This window comes from Triturus cristatus, chromosome 7 (assembly GCF_964204655.1).
Source record: "Triturus cristatus chromosome 7, aTriCri1.1, whole genome shotgun sequence".
Classification (NCBI taxonomy): Eukaryota; Metazoa; Chordata; class Amphibia; order Caudata; family Salamandridae; genus Triturus; species Triturus cristatus.
The window spans coordinates 1,152,786,078-1,152,806,327 of NC_140590.1; the positions used below are offsets into that span (position 1 = coordinate 1,152,786,078).

The 20,250-nt window shown below is 48.7% G+C and overlaps 1 protein-coding gene across 1 annotated transcript in view; it reads left to right on the plus strand.

The window, feature by feature from the left end:
* The window catches only part of KDM3B (lysine demethylase 3B), an 867,558-nt gene that overhangs the window by 368,039 nt on the left and 479,269 nt on the right, over positions 1-20,250 (plus strand). The window contains exon 14 of the mRNA XM_085618404.1: positions 2,490-2,775. Within this exon, the coding sequence (XP_085474530.1) occupies positions 2,490-2,775 (286 nt within the window). The remainder of the gene's footprint in view (positions 1-2,489; positions 2,776-20,250) is intronic.

Sequence of the window (20,250 nt, forward strand, 5' to 3'; positions counted from 1 at the left end):
TGGAAGGCTGCCGGTGCCTTGATTGTAAACTGGGCGACCAAAGTGCGGCAGATCACCTGCAGTGTGAGGCGGCTGGATGCGGAGTTAGATTGTCGCAGGCCGCGTTGTAAAAGGTCATGCGGCAGCGGAGACATGTCAGGAGACAACTGGGCGCAGGGGACAACAGGCCGCCCCTAGCTTCTCCCCTGCTCCACCCCCCACAACGACCCGGCGGCCGCCTCCCGGGCTCACCCGCGGGCCCTGTCCCTGCAGGCCTTAGGCACGAGGCGGGAGCGTGAGCTGTGCACTGGGGGCAGCCAAGCGTGACCGCGCCCCGTTCAAGCCGAGTTAGCACTAGGGTGAGGAGAGCGAGGAAGCAGTCCCAGACACGCACCCGGTGTACTCATAGACACCTAGAGTCCCCGCACTGCTGAGGCCTTAGCCACTGTATGCCGCCACTCCTCTGCAATATCCCAGCCCAAGGATCAGGCCGCAGTCGCCATGTGCTCTGCCCCTCATCCGTCGATACCCAGATCTTCATTACCGAGGCAGCCCTCTGGGAGCTAATCAGATCACCAGACTCACTAGACTTCAGCATTTCAGCGGTATCGCATCCAGGGAGCCTACTTCCGGCAGTGTGGGGGATAGGGCAGCTCAGCTGTGCCAGCTGGCGGAGGTTCAATGCCGTGCGGCCTACTCGGTCGGCGGCTTGGCCACACCCCCAACAGTACTAAAATACTCCACGCATCTACTACAAAATAAACTAAGCTACACATCTTTAAGGGTGCATTTAGCGACGATAGTGGCTTACACAAGAGGAGAAACAGGGAAGTTTCTTTACCTTCCAAGTAGTAAAGAGATTTCTAGAAGGGGCAAATAGAATCGCACCTCCAAACAGAATGCCAGCTCCAGCATGGAACCTCAATGTAGTGCTAACCCAATTGGTAAAGACACCATTTGAGCCTATTCATAAGCGAACACTGCACATGCTCACGCTAAAGACAGCCTTCTTAGTAGTTATCACATCGCTACGAAGAGTGAGCGAATTACAAGCGCTAACACTACAAGAGCCCTACCTACCAATACACGATGATAGGATTGTAATGAGAACGGACCCACATTTCATGCCGAAAGTGGTGTCACGGTTCCACATCAATCAGACAATTCAAATACCAAGTTTTTTCCAAAAACCATCCACAAGCACAGAAAGGGCGTTACACACCCTGGACGCCAGGACACCAGGAGGGCAGCAATGCACTATATAGAAAGGACAAAGGAGTGCAGGAATACAAAGCAATTTTGTGTCTTTTGCCAGCAGTTTTTTGGGGCGACCAGTTACAAAAAATACCATTGCACAGTGGATTGCACAAACCATACAATTCTGCCACAAACAAGTAGGACAACATTTACAAGGAGCACCTCATGCTTACTCAACAAGGAAGAAAGGAGCAACAATTGCGTTTTTAGCAAACACACCGGTTCAAGACATTTGCCAAGCCGCAACATGGTCCTCAGTGCACACGTTCACTAAGCACTACTGCGTAGATATTCAAATGAACAGGGAAGCGCAAATGGGACAGAAGATCTTGCAGCACATATTCAGTAACCAGAGCTCATCTTCCACCCAGCCACCACAAACCTAACAAACTGCTACAAAGTCTATGCACAGCTTAGTGAATCCAGAATGATTCACGCTGCAAAACGTATAGTTTCTTAACTGTCGGTGTAGTATTTGCAGCTTGAAGACTTTCTGAATTCACTAGCGATCTCACCCTCCTCCGCCAGAAAGATGAGACAGGAGGAAGACTTTAAAAGTAGAAAAAAAAAAAAGAAAAGAAAAAAAATCCAAAGATAACGACCAAAGATGGGAGCTTCCGGAGGAAGCCCGTCGACATCACGAAGAACACCAAATGGTGGTATGTCGACACCCACCTGGGCCACGAAAAAAAAAGAAGAAATACAACAATTCCGGGCCCAACCACTAGATGGCGGAATAATGCACAGCATAGTGAATCCAGAAAGTCTTCAAGCTGCAAAACTACACCGATAGGTAAGAAACTATATGTTATCTTCTCTTTATTCAGACAGCAGAGTCGAGCATGTTGCGTGAACCGCTATTTTACATCATGCTCCTCACTGTTAACAATGAGCATGTTACTTTTGTTCGGAAGATGTAGTCTAGTGGCTGAGCTTTCTGGGAAGATGGAGACCTGTTTTGATCCCAATTCAAACACTTGACAGACAATCTATTTCTGAGGAACAGATTTTATCTTCCTGTGCCACCAAGTGTCCATTTGTAACATATTGTACTTTTTAATGTACGCACCAAGCTAAAAAAGTGCAGTGTTCTTGATCAATAAGCTGTTCCTCCCCTATACTGCTTTAGCATCATTCCCTGGTTTCATCTGGACTATGTCCATTCACACAGCTGTTCAGTATATAGGAACTTGGATCTTAAATGCTTCTACTGCTTTTAAGACCCCAAATATTAAATAGTACATTTATTTTAGGTACCTGGTGTAAATCCTTCTGCGTCTGTAAACGATGGCATCCCAGGTGATACTGCTATATCAGAACCTACTTCAGAAGCATCAGAACTTGTGCTGGTTGATTCAGAGACTGCTTCTAAATCTGAAGCCACAGACATCACTGAGCAGGATTCTGGCAAGTCAGAAGCCGGGAACACATCCTCCAGCAACGAAACTAAGAGCAGTCGCCCCACAGAAGGCACTCCCTCCTCTGCACTGCACTGGCTTGCTGATCTTGCTACTCAGAAGGCTAAAGAAGAAACAAAAGGTAAAGACTTGAATGTTGGTGTGCAAATATGATATGGCTGAGTAAACATCACTACCATTTTTTTTTTGTAAACAGATTTTATTCAGTAGCATCACTGTATTCAAGAGCAATACAATGGGGATCCAGAGCTTACATCGTAATTTCGACAATAATTATCCACATCAATATACAATGATCTCAATCCACCGACTCCAGATAATCGCCAGATCCTTGTGCACAATGTCAACAGCACATTAAAGGCAGATTAGTGTCCTCAAGCGAGCCAGGCTCTGCGTCCCTTCAGTGGATAGCTGACATCCTAACAGTCTGTTCCATTACGAACTCACAACAATAAAATAAGAGAAACCTCCCTCCCTCTCCTCCCTCCCGCTCAACTCCTAAAACCCCCCTCCCAGGCATGTTGCTCAATCGTCCAATTCTCTGTTGAGAATAATATCCAATCATACAAGGCATCAGGCACAATAATTCCAGTAGTAAGGGGATCTAAAAAGGGTAAACCCCTATGCAGTATATACTCCCAGACGGCCAGACTACATGCACAGATAGGGCAGCGTTCCCATCTCCTCATCCGGTTCTACTCATTCAGGAGGTGGTTGTGAGAAAGTGGCTCTGTATATACTGTTCCTTAATAGGTACAGGGTGTACAGAGTCCACAGACCCCAAGGGTTTAACAGAGGTTAAAGTTAGATATAACCTTACTCTCCAAAGTGGTAGCCTGGTCGAGCAGTAAGGCAGTATCGGAGGACGTGTAAAGCATTTGTTGTACACACTCAGTCAGCAAATAGTTCCACACACTCAATAACTGAACTCTAGGCCAATGGTTTGTATATAAAAAATATATGCTTGTTTTATTTTAGAACCAACACTTGGAATTAAAATATACTTTCTCGACAGATGTTTCATAAAAATACTTTTGTATATGCAATAGACTTTTCAGTAAACTGTTACAAATAGTTGCAGTAGGCAACTCTATTTCTAAACACAATACATTGAGCTCAATGATAAATTCAAATTATATGCAACAGATTACTTTTTAGATTACTTTTGTAATTCCAGGCTTGGATCCTAGATCCAGTCCTGGGTCAGTTCTCAGAATCAGCTGTTGAAAGTCGACTTTGGTACTGTAATGATTTTTAACTAATATTTAGCTATTTCAAAAGTGAGCACTTAGAAAATATTTCAGAGCAAACAATCAATGATTCCCTATGGAAGGAAATATAGGTTTTGCAGCGTGAATCTTTCTGGATTCACTATGCTGTGCATTATTCCGCGATCTTGTGGTTGGGTCCGGATTCGTAGTCTTTTCACCATTTGGTGTACCTCCCGTGACGTCGTCGTGCTTCCTGCGGAAGTCCCACCTTTGGGGCGCCATCTTCAGATTCTTTTTTCCGCCGTTGGGTCTGGATCGTCATCGGGAAGCTCCAGAATTACAATCGAAGGAAGAAGGAAAAGCGAGTTTCGTCGATAAATAACTACGAAGATATCACAGGAAAGGGATATATTACATCAGGAGCGCGAAGAAGGAAAAGTGTTGCGCCTTTTTCTTCGACCCCCTTGGAGAATACGCACTCAGAGGCCCTGAGCGCAATGGACAAGACGCCATTCAAGTTCTGCTCTAACTGCCACCACAAGTTCGCGCAGAAGGACCAGCATCCGGTCTGCAACCTCTGCCTACCGGTCGACCACCAGAGCAAGGACTGCAACGCCTGCTCAGCCTTCGCGCCGAAGACGCTCCGGGTGAGAGCACGTCAGAGAAGAGCCAACGCCAGCATGGATGGCAAGGGTAAGGCCCCGTCGCTCTACGATCTGGGCCTCTCCACAGACGATGAGGAAACGTCGCCGAGGGACCCGAAAACTTCACGGTCGTAGAGACCGACAAGAAAAATGAAGACGAGGTAAGAGAATCGTCGAGCTCAAAACACCCGAAAATACCTCGAAAACCCGAGGGTGACTCGAGAAAATCAGAGTCAAAGTCCACGAAGGGAGCCCCGGCGCCGAAAACTTCGACGACCAAGGGGGGAACCATGAACAAGAGGCCGAGCGGATCCTTCGAAAAGGACTCCCTGGTGCCGAAAGGCAAGGATCGTCGAAGACAACCCATGAAACGGGGCGCTCGACGCATAAGGACCGTTCGGCGTCGACGCAAGTTCCGTCGAAGAGGCCCGCAGTAGACGCTGAAAGCATTTCCGAGATGGAGAAAAAGAAGAGGCGGCTCGAGGCCGAAATGGAGAACATCCTTCAGAGGAAGAAGGAGTTCGACGCCAAGATAAGGAATTCAAAATTCCAACGGCTCCGCTGACGAACGTCGTCGAAATCGAGGACGAATTCGACACCGAGGGGCTGCCGAGAGATCTCGAAGAGGAAGACGAGACCTATTATGAAGGCGAAGCCGAGGAAGAAGACCAGCAGTCGTTCTACAGCTCGGCGCCATCAACCAGCCACGACATCGAATGGCAGGATCTCGACACCGAAAACCCCGAGGAGCCCGTAGACACGTACCCTTCGAGGCCTTCGCCACCCGACGACATCGGGGTGTACAATATGGTGGTCAGGAGCGCAGCGACAGCCTTCGGCGTGAAACTGGACGAGGAGAGGCCGAAAGCCGATTTCCTCCTCGAGACCCTGCTCCCCATCCAGACGAGGAGCCAATTCCTTCCCATGCTACAAAGTGTGATGAATCAGGGGAGAGAGGCCTTTAAGGAACCAGCGACTTGCCGTTCGATCACGCCCAGGACGGAGAAGAAGTATAAGCACTCTTCTCTGGACCCCCTTACATCAAGGGTAGTATCACTGCCGACTCCATCATAGCTTCCACGGCCAGGAGAAGGGCCAACGTGCCAGCAACTTCCGGGCCACCACCTGATAAAGAAAGCAGGAGGATAGACCTCACAGGAAGAAAGGTCGAGAGGAACGCCGCAATGCACTGGCGCATGGCGAATTCCAATGCACTTCTCAAGAGGCACCAGTACCAGCACTGGGACGAGATGGGGGAGCTAGTAAAGCAGCTCCCCGAAGAATACCGCCAAAGAGCCTCCTACCTGGTGGATGAAGGTAAAAACATCTCCAACTCTTGTATAAAGACGGCGTTGGACGGGGCAGAGACTTCGGCAAGACTAATGGCCATAGGGGTCACCGAGAGAAGACATGCATGGCTAAGAATCTCGGGATTCAAACCGGAGGTGCAGAACAACATCCTTAGCACCCCCTTCAACGGAGAGACACTGTTCGGAGCAACAGTAGACGAGAAACTCACCCAGCTGAAAAAAGAAAACGAAACGGCGAGGTCCATGGGGGCCCTACAGCTAAGGGGGATGAGGAGAGGCAATCCCTCTAGGAGACCCTACGGTCGAGGAGGAGGCCAGCAGGGAGCGTCGCACCAGACGTTCCAGCAGGGTCAGCAGGGTGATAGTCACGGACAACAAGGTCAACAGAAGCAAAACGGGCAGTACCAACCTCGGGGCCAGTCCTTTCGCGGGAGAGGGAACGGACGTGGCCAGAGGAAGAGAGGGGGTGACCAGCCCTCATCAAAGTGACTCAGCACGCAGGAGGACGCCTACCCTCGACATGCCCCCAAGGGTGAGGCGCAGTACAGTAACATCAGGGGGGAGAGAAGAATCAAAAGCCTACGAGCATCCAACACCAGTAGGCGGAAGACTGAGGTTCTACCTTCAGGAGTGGCGGCGTATAACCACAGACAAGTGGATACTGAACGTCATGCAGTACGGATACTGCGTGGATTTGGAGAAAAGACCTCCAAACAGAAGACCAAAGGGAAGGCAGAGATCGGCTCAAGAACTGGCCCTACTCAGAGAAGAAACCCTGAAACTTCTAGAAAAAAGAGCCATAGAGGCAGTGCCGTTCAGAGAACGCAACAAGGGGGTCTACTCGAACTACTTCGTGGTCCCGAAAGTAGACGGAAACCTCAGACCCATCCTGGACCTGCGATACCTAAACAAGTTCATCAGAACGCAGAGGTTCAAAATGACTTCGCTGCAGGAGGTGCTGCCCCAAATAAGAGACGGAGACTTCATGGTCACCGTGGACCTCAAGGATGCCTACCTGCACATCCTAATAAACAGAAGGCACAAGGGCCTTCTAAAGTTCAACATCGACCAGGAACACTACCAGTTCACAACCCTGGCCTTCAGGTTAAAATCGGCGCCAAGGGTTTTTACAAAATGCCTGTCGGCGGTCGCGGCCCACCTACGAAGGCAGGGGATCCATGTCTACCCTTACCTACACGACTGGCTGGTCAAGGCAAACACACGCGAGAAGTGCGAGAGACACGCAAAACGCGTGACAGACACTCTGACGAACCTGGGGTTCTCGATACACTGGGGGAAGTCATCGCTGGAACCGGAGCAGGTGAAGATTTTCCTGGGAGCAAAAATCAACACCCTGAACAGCACAGTGGTGCCCAGCGACAGGAGGACAGATGCCCTTCTGAAGGATACGCGTCTCTACCAGATGGGGCGAGCTCTGACAGTGAGGTCAGTGAGCAAGATGATGGGGATGATGGCGTTGTGTATCCAGCTGGTGCCGAATGTACGCCTGCACATGAGACTATTCCAAGAATGGCTACAACAGCAATGGTAACAAGCGAGCGGAAGTTGGGAGGATCTAGTGGTTGTTACTCACGCAGTGCAGGAGGAGATGACTTGGTTGGAACAGAGACAACATGACAGCAGGGAGAAGCCTGACACCACCAAACCCAACAATGACCATTACCACGGACGCATCGCAAAAGGGATGGGGAGCGCACATGGACAACCTGAGTGAGGGGTCTGTGGGCTCCAGCAGATGCGGTACGCCATATCAATTACCTTGAATTGAAAACCATCCTGCTAGCCCTGAAGGCATTCCAGAGGCACCTCTACAACCAGAGGGTGTTGGTTCAAACAGACAACACCTCGGCAAAGTTCTATATCAACAAGCAGGGGGGGACACAGTCGTTCCCTCTCTCCTCTCTGGCACAGGTGATTTGGAGATGGGCCATACCTCTCAGGATAGATCTACTGGCAATTCACCTTCCAGGGAAGGACAATGTGGAGGCGGACTGGCTAAGCAGGCAGACCTCGGCATCGCACGAGTGGGAGCTCAATGGCCAGGAAACGGAGAAGCTTTTCCAGAGATGGGGAACTCCCACAATAGACTTATTTGCAACACGCCAAAATGCCAAAGCTTCGCGTCCAGGCAGCCAGATCAGCAATCCCAAGGAAATGCCCTATGGATAAGCTGGTCGAGGACATTTGCCTACGCCTTTCCACCGATACCCCTGTTGCACAGAGTGCTCGACAAGTGCAGAACCAGCAACATGACTCTGATCCTTGTGGCTCCGCAGTGGGCAAGGCAGACATGGTTCTCACAAATTCAAGAAATGGCACAGGGCAATCCCCACAGGTTCGAGAGAAGAAGGGACCTGCTCTCCATGCAAAACGGAGAGGTCCTGCATCCCGAGCCAGAGAGCCTCAACCTGGCGGCATGGCTCCTGAAGACCTAAAGTTCGCTCACCTTAGATTGCCTCCTAGCACTATGCGGGTGCTGCGGGAGGCAAGAAAACCAACTACACGCAAATGCTACAGCGCGAAATGGCAGAGATTTACTGTGTGGTGCAGGAAAAAGGGCCTGCAAAACAGAATGACAAGAGACTCAACAGTACTGAGGTACCTCACACACCTTCTAAAGAGTAACCTCTGCTCGAGCTCCCTAAGGGTACACCTAGCGGCGATCGTAGCCTACACCAGGGGTGAGAAGGGTGGAAGTTTCTTCACTTCGCAGGTTGTGAAGAGATTCATGGAAGGAGCCAAAAGAATTGCCCCTCCTAAAAGGTTGCCGCCGCCAGCATGGAATCTCAACGTGGTACTGACGGAGCTCATGAAGGCACCGTTTGAACCCATTCACAAGGCCTCACTGCAAATGTTGACTATGAAAACGGCCTTTCTGGTGGCCATAACCTCACTACGCAGGGTGAGCGAGCTTCAAGCACTAACGCTACAGGAACCCTACATTCAGATTCACAAGGACAGGGTATTCCTGAGAACAGACCCACAGTTCATGCCCAAGGTGGTGTTGGCGTTCCACATGAACCAGAGTATTCAGATACCGAGTTTCTTCCAAAACCCGACTTCGAACGCAGAAAGGACGCTGCACACACTCGACGCTAGAAGAGCGGTGATGCACTACATTGAGAGAACCAAGGAACTCAGGAAATCAAAGCAGTTGTTTGTGTCCTTTGCTACTAGCTTCATGGGTAGACCAGTGACTAAGGGCACCATCGCTAGATGGATTGCCCTCACTATTCAATTCTGCCACAAACAGGCTGGGCAGGAGCTAGCAGAGGGGCCTCAGGCTCACTCCACAAGGAAGAAGGGGGCCACCGTTGCCTTCCTGGCAAACACGCCCATTCAGGACATATGTCTAGCGGCAACTTGGGCATCTGTGCACACGTTCACGAAACACTACTGCGTGGACATTCAGATGAACAAGGAAGCACAGGTTGGACAGAAGGTGCTTCAACACATTTTCAACGACCAACGCTCATCTACCACCCAGCCGCCACAAAATTAGGAAAACCGCTACAAAGTCTATGCACAGCATAGTGAATCCAGAAAGATTCACGCTGCAAAACGAATAGTTTCTTACCCGTCGGTGTAGTTTTGCAGCTTGAAGATCTTTCTGGATTCACTAGCGAACCCACCCACCTCCGCCAGTAAGATGAGGCTGGAGGAAGAGGGGGTGAAATGGAAAACATCAGAAGGAATAAAAACGTACAGAAAATGGACTGAAGGACTAATCAATCGCCTAGGGTTAAAAAAAAAAAAAAAGGGAAAAAAGAACCCGAAGATGGCGCCCCAAAGGTGGGACTTCCGCAGGAAGCACGACGACGTCACGGGAGGTACACCAAATGGTGGGTCGTCGCCGCCCACCAGGGCTACAAAAAAAAAGGAAAAACAAAGAAAAGACTACGAATCCGGACCCAACCACAAGATCGCGGAATAATGCACAGCACAGTGAATCCAGAAAGATCTTCAAGCTGCAAAACTACACCGACAGGTAAGAAACTATTCGTTACAGGTACAGTAGGTTATCGTTACTTATCCAAAACAGGTAAGTAATTACGTTTTCAGATGTTATACGATTTTTGAGGAATATTTAGAAATTGCAGAAATCAACACTTAGAAGAAATTTCATAGAAAAGCAGTCAATGGTTTCCTATGGAGGAAAAATGAGTTAAAGGTAAGTATAGTTGTGGGTTCTTTTCAGAGTCAGTGCTGGGCACCAAGATCCAGCACTGGGAGCTCACCTAAGAGCAGGTGAGTAAATTCGTTTTTGGTACTCGGCTGATTTTTGGTGAATATTTTGAGTTTTGAAAAGTTCACACTTAGAAGAATTTCCAAGAAAAAGCCAGTCAATGTTACCCTATGAGGAAAATGAAGTTAGCGGTTTAAGGGTAAGTACTCGACTGGCAGAGTTGAAGTTCTGGGCATAGACTCAGGGGTTCCCCAGTGTCAGGTAAGTACAGTCAGTTCACTCACCCTCAGCGGTTTCAGGACGGCCGGGTGCAGAGAGAGTTAGGCCCAATGTTATTCTATGAAGGATAGGGGGGCCTGGGTTGGTGGCTGCTGTCGGGCAAGCCACGTGGCTGTGGGAGCTGGGCTCCTGGTCACTTACTCAGGGCAAGTGGGGAAGTAGGTAGGTGTAGAGTTTTCACTGCCAGGGCCACTAGGGCGGCTGGGTGCAGGGTGCTTTTGAGCCGTCTGGTGCTCAATTGGTTTCTATGGGAAATCTCCGGTTTGGAAAAAGACTGCAGGCTCGGGGACGAGGACTCTTCAGGTGCCACCACCACTTCGAGAGGTAAGTTGGGTAGTTGTAGGATAGGTAGGTACCCCGGGATTGGGCACAGAGGGCCGTGGGGCGCCGGGTGCAGGGGTGCCTTTTGGTGTCGGGAAATATTACCCTCTGTTGATCGCGGTTGGGGTGGCACTCTGTTCTGAGGCTGCAGGCTTCTCCAGGATTGTCGAGGGGGGTCCTTGGGTGCCGGACTCTGGGTCACAGTCGCCGTGGGGTCGTCCTCGTGGGTTTAGTTCGCACCGGCCAGGCTTGGCGGGTTCAGAGTGGGCTGGGATCGCGGTTCTGGCTGCTGCCAGGGGTGAAAGGTAGGTTCCGAGTAGAGCCTCTACTCATGGGAGTCCCAGGGAATCGGAGTTCAAAGGTAGCCAGGTCCTCCGGAGTTTCTGAGGTTGCTGGCTACAAGAGATGCCGCGCTGGAGCAGGTTCGAGGGTCGACAGGCCGGTAGGGCTGGGGCCAAAGCAGTTAGTGTCTTCCTCTTTTTAGCAGCTGCAGGGCAGGTCTTTGTTCTTCTTGCTCTTCTTGTAGTTTCGAATCTGGGGAAGGAAGGTGCAGGGTGCCCCTAAATACTAGATTTAGGGGTGTTACAGGTAGGTGAAGGCCAGGGACCAATGGGTCCTTGTCCTGGGGTGGGTACACCCCCTATCCTGCCTCTCTCCTGTGGGAGGGGGGCAGTAGCCTAATCCTGATAGGGTAGGGCCTCCCATCTTCAAGATGGCGAGAGCCCGGAGATGTGCTTCACCTCGCCTCCCCCACCTGAGGGGTGGGGTGGGCAGGCTGGCACATCCCCTGTCCTTGTATGGGGTTTCCGGCCAAGCTTCCCGCCAGAGTGGGGGGTTGCAGTGGCCTGGGGAAACTCCTAGAGGCGGCAGGCCTTTGAAGCTTCCCTTTGCTCATCCTGGGGGAGGAGATTTATCACCTCACCCAGGATGTGCATTGTTGCAGGCCCGGGAGAGCAGGGGCTCTCCCACCCAGGGGTCCAGCAACGTGTCTGCTGTGTGGCAGCCTGGGCAGCCTCAGAGCAGACGTGGATTGTAGGTTAGTTGTAAGGGGGCATCTCTAAGATGCCCTCTGGGGTGCTTGGTACATTAAATCCCACTGGCATCAGTGTGGGTTTAATGTGCTGAGAAGTTTGATACCAAACTTCCCAGTCTTCAGTGTTGCCCTTATGGTGCTGTGGAGCTCGTGTTTGACGAGCTCTCAGCACCATGTATTCTTAAATGGCAGCACTGCACTTACAGTGCCCGGGAATGGACCTGGGTACTGTAGGGGCACAGGGCTCCTGTGCCCACACCATGGGCATAAGGCACCCAGCCAGAGGGGTGGCTGACATATGCCTTGGCAGTGTAGGTAATGGGCATGGCACACAGAGATCTGTGCCATGTCGACTCTTCATTTATGTCCTGCACCCAGACACTCAGCCTGCAAAGGCAGTGTGTGTGTGTATAAGGGTACAGGGCCTCTAAGGGTGGCACAATGAGTGCTGCAGCCCTTAGGGGCCTTCCCTGGTCACAAGGCCCTGGGTACCATTTACCAGGGGCTGACATGTGGCCAGGGTTTGCCAATTTGGAGTTTGGGTGTTTTAAGGAAGGAACATAGGCCCTGGGCACCTGAATGGCAGGAGTCCAGGGTACACTCATTCAAAGTACATTCAGCAATTTAGCAAAAAGTGGGGGCATACCATGCAAGAAAGAGGGCACTTTCTCACAGTGGTTCATTATCTCTCGGTTGTTTGAGCAACTCTACTAACGCCACTCACGCGCTCGCGTGAACATCCCTACCATCTAGCATTGTAATTGCTTCACCAGCATAGGATGTTGTGTAGTCTTAAAAACTGGTTAGATCACCTACCATCTTGAAGAAGAGTCTTCCAGAACAAATATACAAATGTTTTTGTTAACATATGTTGGCTCCCTATGCTCTGTTTTAAATAATACAATAGTGAATCTCAAACTGCACACCCTATATAGTGATAACTGATTAAACCAAATTATTAAATATTTACAATGAAACAATGCGTGCTGCTTCATGTGCTGGATCTGCCACTGTCTCTAGAGAAATAATCACAACGATGAGCCGAAGAACACTCCGTGCTTTTGTGAAGCGCACAGCCAATGAACCTCGAAGGTTTCAACAATGTTCTTTCTATTTTTTTAAATAACTTTTTATTGAAAGATTTGGCATGTTAAACAGCAGAAATCCAACATTCCACAGGCATATAATGGCATAAGGAGCAATAAAACATGAAAGTCTTTGTTATCACATTGCAGCATAACTGCATTTGGGAATGGCACATTATCCAACATCATCAACCCCCCTCTCCCCTACCCCCCGGTGGCTCACATATCTCCCCCCGGAACGTATTCCAAGGCCCCCAAATTTGAGACCACTTCTTCGGGCATCCCCTGGAAACATAAATAGGTATCTCAGTCACCATACACCAGTCCATGTCTTTAGCCCATTCCTCAATACACGGTGATGTCGGAGCCTTCCACAGTCTTGCGATATTCTGCTTTGCCATCATGAAACCCAATGTGACCCATATCCTCTCTTTGGCCGTAAGATCATTGGGGTCCCATACATTTAACAAAATCAATTTAATATTGCATTGTATGTGTTGCCCCAATACTTCCCCCATCATTGCCACCAACCCTTCCCAGAATATCTGAATAGTCTCACATTCCTAGAATGTATGGATAAAGGTATCCTCCTGCCCGCAGAGACGTGTACAGCCACTATCTTGAGTGTATCCCATATGAACCAATGTGGGACCTGACCGGTACGTCCTATGGAGGATTTTTAGCTGAACCAGCCGGAGTCTGAAGGAGATGGCAACTTCCCAGGACGAAGCCACTGCGGATCGCCACTCCTCCTCATCCAAGCCTGCAACATCATGGTGCCATTTACCTCTTAGCCTTAATAGGGGATCGGACATATTGATAAGTTTCTTATAGATGAGGGATATGGCCTTTTCAGGCAGATCGCCATCTAGAATCCTGTCCTCAAGAGGGGAGGATTCTGGGAGATCTGTTTCTGTATGGAGAGCCGAGAGCAGTGCATGCCTGATTTGAAGATATCGGAAATGTTCTGAGCTGGCCATTTCAAACTCGTGGCGTAATTGGGAGAATGGTATAACATTCCCAGACTTCCAAGGGTCCCTAATTCTGGAAATACCAATGGTGTTCCATTTGTCGAACCCCAGGGTGCGCGATAGCCGACCTAGCTGATCACAATGCCAAAGTGGCGTTACTTGAGTAAGTTTGCCCTCCCACCCCAGGCTTCTGGTAGCAGCATTCCATATGTGCACGGCGTGCCTAGTCCGGCCGGACAAGACATTTCCCAGAGATTTTGTTTAAAGTGCGCCCTCGAACCCACCCCCGGGGAAGAGCCATCAATCAACCTGAAATGCCGGGTCATCGTGCCGCCTATAGGTACATTGGTTGATGGCAGCGAGCTGCAAGGCCCAGTAATATCTTTTCATGTCGGGGAGTCCGATGCCCCCATCGAACCATCCCAGTATGAGCTTGTGTGTGGCGATGCGGGGTGGTCTACCCTCCCATAGCAGATCTTGCACTGCGCCCTCCAGCTCTTTAAAGAACGACGCCGTGACCGGAAGGGGAGCATTTTGCAACACGTACAATAGACGAGGGAGGGACATAATTTTAAATAGGGCAGCACATCCCAGGAGGGTCAAACAATATTCTTAAGCCTATAGACAATTTTCAAAACTTTTTCTGACAAAATTCAAACAGTGCTTACACTTTCATTTGTATTTACAATACAAGCATTTGAAATAATAATTACTTCATTTGCAAGTCGTATCAATTTATACAATTCCATCTAAACATAATGAAAGGTTATATACAAGGTTATACAATAACATTCCACCTTTCTTGTGGCACTATTGGCAGGAACTCCAATCTTCTTTAAGCTGGGCCACTGTGTGTTTTCAAGCTGGCCAGCTCAAATTCTGTGGCTCCAGTTGTAGAACCAGCAGGCAGAGGCATAGTGTGGAAGAAAACATTAAAAAAAATGCAAATTAGGACCATGTGGTTCTTCAGCATGATTGTGAGGATTAAATTGTCAAAGCTAGAGTTCCTAATGGAAAGATGGAGCAGTCCTAATATTGAATATGCCATTAATTATAGCTGGAAGTCAGGAAATTCTAAGCCACCCTCCTACTTAGTCATTTGTGACACTTTCAACTTACCACAGGGATGTTTCCTCGTGCACAAAAAAACTAGAATGCATTCCAATTTAACCAAGAAGGAAGATTCTAAACTATCAAGAGATTGCCAGAAAAAGGAAATTGAAACAGTGGTAGAATTGATAATTTAATTAAAGCTATGAGGCCAATAATTGATAGCGGGAGAGCCTTTGAAAATTTCAGAATGTTTAAAACCTTTCTCATTACCGGGTTAGTTGTAAAAAAAAAATTTCAACCAGCGGCTCTCAATATTGGACTCTTTGATACCATTTTGTCCCAGCCCTGTAATTCTTTCATGGCTACTGGCAGAGAAGTGTAAAACAAAAAAATACTGTCTTCAACTCATTAATCTTGTAGTATCCCAAGCCTAACCAGCTATCCAGGGCTTATTTTATTTCCCTTAAACTTTGTTGAAGCCTAAACCAAATTGGCATCTCTGGTCACAGGTCAGCCCCTGATAAATGGGACCACAGGTACCCTGGGCACTGTGACCAAAGAAGGCCTCTAACGGCTGCAGCACTTAGTGTGCCACCCTTAGAGGTCCTGTACCTTCACACTCATACACTGTCTCTGCAGGCTGCTTGTTTTGGTGCAGAACAAATAGAAGAGTCAACATGGCACCCATCCATGTGTGCCATGCCTATAACCCACAGACCTGGAATAGATCAGTCACCCCTCTAGCTGGATGCACTGTAGGAAACTGGCTCTGTATGTACTATACCAAAGGGAGGTATAGTGTGCCCAGACTTTAGTGGAACTCAAAAGGTAGGCAGAGTTAATAGTAGATAGAACCTTACTGTCTATTTGGAGTAGTGTGGTCGACCAGTAAGGCAGTATCAGAGGACAGTGTTAAGCATTTGTTGTACACAGTCAGCAAAGGAATTCACACACTGAAATACTGAACTTCAGACCAATTGTTTTTGTATAAAAATATAATTCTAGTTATTTTATTTCCTAGAACCAAGCAAGCCTGGCACAGGTAAGTGATGCGTACTTTGCAGTAAATATACAGTTGAAATACAGTATGGATTGTAATGGTATATTCACTTGCAGTATTGTTGCAGAGAAATGCAATGCTTTGTAACTACAGTACATAGACTTGAATGGGCTTTTCAGTAAAATACCAAGTTACTTTTTAGATTCCTTTTCTTACTTAGTGTAGTACACCTGGATACTACACTGGGACTTTTCCTCTAAACAGGTAAGTAAAAGCGTTTTTGTTAAATAGTACAATTTTAAAGAATTTCTTTAGGTTTTCAAACTCCACACTAGACTTTTCCAAGATAAAGTCAATGTTATCCTATGAGGAAAATAGTATTATCGGTTTTAAGGTAAGTATTTGGTAGTGGGAGTTGAGGTTCTGGGAGTAGACACAGGGGCCCCCCAGGGTCGGGGATGCACCCTTGTTACACCCTCAGCGGCACTAGGGTGGCCGGGTGCAGAGTGCTGAGGCCCAATGTTATCCAATAGGAGATAGGGGGGCCTCCAGTTGGTGGCTGCTGACAAGCAGGCCACTTGGGTGTGAGAGCAAAACTCCTGGACTTTAGCTCAGGGCAAATGGGGAAACAAAGTAGCACCAAAGGTGCACCCTCAGCGGCACTAGGGCGGCTGGGTGCAGGGTGCTGTTTTGTCGAGCGTCCTGTTTGCAAAGGGGAACCTCCGGTTTGCAAAGGCACTGCAGGCTTGGAGATGAAGGTCTTCTGGGTGCGACCACCACCTCAAGAGGTAAGTTGGGGGTTGGTTAGACAGTCGGTTTGGCTACTCAAGGCCGTGGGGTGTCTGGTATAGGGGTGCGTCTAGGGTCGTCAGACCTTCTTTACCAGCTCCTGGTTGCGGTTGGGGGGGATCTTCCAGATTTAGGCTGCAGGCGTTGGCTGGAGGTTTGAGGCAGGTCAGGGGTCACTGGATCTCGGGTTAGGATCGCCGGGGAGACGACCTCGTGGTGTTTGCTCACTCGAGCTCGGGCGGTGGACGGCAGGTGCTGAGTGGGGCGGTTTCGCGGTGTCGGGCCTGAACCAGAGGTTGGAGATGAACAAATACAGAGTTCACGGGAGACAGTCTTTGTGGTTGAGGGCAGGCAGGTCTTCCGGGGTTTTGAGGTTGCTGGCTGCAGGACACACCGGGATTTCGCTGGAGCAGGTTCGAGGTGAGACAGGCCAGTAGAAACTGGTGCAAAGTCAGTGGGCGTCTTCCTCTTGTTAGCTTCGGCACGGCTGTTCGGTCCTTCTTGTTCTTTTCTTGTAGTTTCGTCTGGTCTGAGGAAGCAAGGTTCAGGGTTGCCCCTAAATACTAGATTTAGGGGCATTACAGGTGGGTGGGGTTCATAAGCCTTTCCCTGGTTGGTTGAGTCCCCTTCATTTGCAAGATGGCGGGGACTGAGAGTTGTGCTTCATCTCCCCCCCACCTCCCCGAGGCGTGGTGTTGGCAGAGGTGGGCACACCTCTCTTCCTCTCATTTGTTTTTCCTGCCGGTTCTCCCGCCCGGTGTGCGGGTTATAACCAGTGGCAGTCACTCAACCTGGACACTAGTGGTAGGTTAGTTTTCTGGGGGCATCTCTAAGATGCCCTCTGTGTGCATTTTTCATTAAGTCCCACACTGACATCAGTGTGGGTTTAATGTGCTGAGAAGTTTGGTATCAAACTTCTCAGTTTTCAGTGTAGCCATTATGGAGCTGTGGAGTTCGTAATGACAAACTCCCAGCACCATATACTCTTAATGGCAGCACTGCACTTGCAATGTCTAAGAATGGACTTAAAGTTTAAACGCAATGCGGTAACCCTGTGTCCCTCAGAACCCGGGTACATATATGACAAAGCTACAGTGGTTCTGTTGACGAAGCACAATTGCTTTGCAAACGAAAAACAAATCAAAAAATAGTTGCTTTACACATAGTGAATAGGTCTAATCAGACTTATCTAGGAGCTACTCTAGACACAGTCAAAGCCCTTGCCTCTCCCATTATAGCCAGAATACTCAATATTCAAACTGCCATTCTACAGTTTCAACCCAACCAGGCATTAGCAGCTAGAGTGTTCATGCAATTACTGGGAATGATGACCTCCTGTATTGCTGTTGTACCCAATGCGCGGCTACACATGTGCCCCCCCAAGAATGATTAGCATGTCAGTGGAATCAAGCACAGGGTCTATTGACCGATCTAGTGTTGGTAGACGACCGCACCCATCTCTCTCTCCAGTGGTGGAACCCACAAAACATATCAGCGGGTCGACCTTTCATCGACCCTGTTCCACAAATAGTGCTAACAGCAGAAGCATCTCTAAACGGTTGGGGGGGCTCATCTAAAAATGTACACGGTACGGAGCAACAAGCACAGCAGTCTCTACCTCAACTATCTAGAGCTGTTAGCTGTTTTTCTAGCGCTAATACCTTTTCAGACTTGGCTAGTAGCCAAAACTGTCCTAGTCCGAACTGTCAACACTCAATCAAGCCATTTGGAAGTGGGCGATACATCAGAAGATTTATCTTCTGGCAGAACACCTCCCAGGAGTAAAAAATCAATTGGTTTTAATGGCAAGAACCCCAATAGGGCTGCAAAGAGTTCTAACTAGCTTTGCTCTTCATGAAATCCAGAGGTTTGAGCGTGAACACTACAAAAACTTACTCTATGAAGTACGGGAAGAAGAGTGTTAAGTGCCGCGACATTTTTTATTAATGATATAAAACTCGAAAGCACGAACATGTTTTCGTATTTAGGGATTAACTTTGACAACAAGGGTTCATGGTCTGCAGTTCTTGTGAGGAAATTGTCGTTTTGAAGAGCTACAGGCGCAGTGACAAATTTCGCTAGAAAGTTAGGAAGCAGGCCAGTTTCCGAATTGTTATTAATATATAAATCGAAGTGCCTTTCGACAGCCATGTATGGTGCAGGAATTTGGGGTTTTATGGATGTGCAGCAATTATAAGTGATTGAAAATGCCTTTTTACGATACTTGTTAGCTGTCCCAAGCTCCACTGCAAATTTTGTATGCCATTCAGAGCTTGGTTTATCATTTGTATCAGACTTGGTTAAAATGTAACCCATTTTGTTATGGCACAAGGTCTGGGTGACAAGTGAGGCCAGTTTAATTGTGATGATATTGAGGATTGCACCTGCTGAGCGATATGGGCCAACTTGAATACTTTGAGAGACCTGATAGTATGGGATCTACCTCAAGAAAGTTATTGAACACAGAATGTCTTGCTTATTTACAATCTAAAAGATGGCTTAGAGAGTGTTAAATCTACTGTCGTGGATAATCATTTGATATTATGCCCCAGAATTCAACCATACTTGGTTCAAGAGTTAGGTAGTTATGATCGTATGTTGCTGACATGCTTTCGCTCGGGGATTTTCCATAGACTAACTAGCTTTCCAGTTTCAAATGATCGTTCTAGGAATTTGGACCCCTGCCCGTGCGACAATGTGTCAAGCCAATCTACGCTTCATATCCTCTTGTTCTGCAAGTTTTATTCTAACCCAGAAAAAGGTTTATATTACCCATTTTGCAAACTTTGGGACTGAGACCATGTAGCATAGCTTTTTAAAAAAATAAAATGGTTTTTATTCGTCAATATACGCATAAATTGCAGGCCCCTTAAATCCCAAGAGGTACCTGCCGAAGCATTACAAACAGAATATCGTAGACGTTTTACATTAGAGAAATAAATGAAGGGGCGCTTCATATGAAGAACAAACCCCTGAACCCCCCACCCTCCCCGACCGCACCAAACCATGACCAACAGGCAACATCCTGCATGACCATAGACTAGACAGTTCTGACACCGGGCCCAAACTAAGCCCTCCCTCCCCAGGGGAACTAAAGGGACCCCTCTTCCCGCTCCTCCGGGACTGGCTCCAGGGAGATACCTCTGTAATCTGCACAACGCTTCCATGTCTTATAGTGTTTACGTGTACACCCCCTGGCTGCAAATATGGGGAACTCGAAACCCATGCTAAAGTCCAGACCCCTCTTCCACACATTCAGAGAGGGAGCCACCGGAGCCTTCCATGCCCGGGCGGCAGCGTGAGGCCCAACAGTAGCAGGTGCCTCTTGTATATGTTTCCTCCAATGTCAGCCATGACGTGCAGGAGTGTTAGCTTAGGGTCCGCTGGAAGATCCCAGCCCAGCACCTCAGATAGGCAGGACAGCACCCCTCTCCAGAAACGGGATAATGAAACACAGAGCCACACCGTGTGAATAAAGGAACCCTCCTCCCGCCCACATCAGACACACTCCGGGGATGTGATCAGCCCCGCCCCGCCCACCACAGTCTCCTACGAGTAAAATAAACCCTGTGCAAGTATTTAAATTGAATAAGGCGTAGTCGAATGGCTATGGCTGCCCCTCGAGGCGAGGCCAGCGCCTCCATCCAGTCCGTCTCATCGAGGGGACCAACATCACCCTCCCATTTCCCCCTT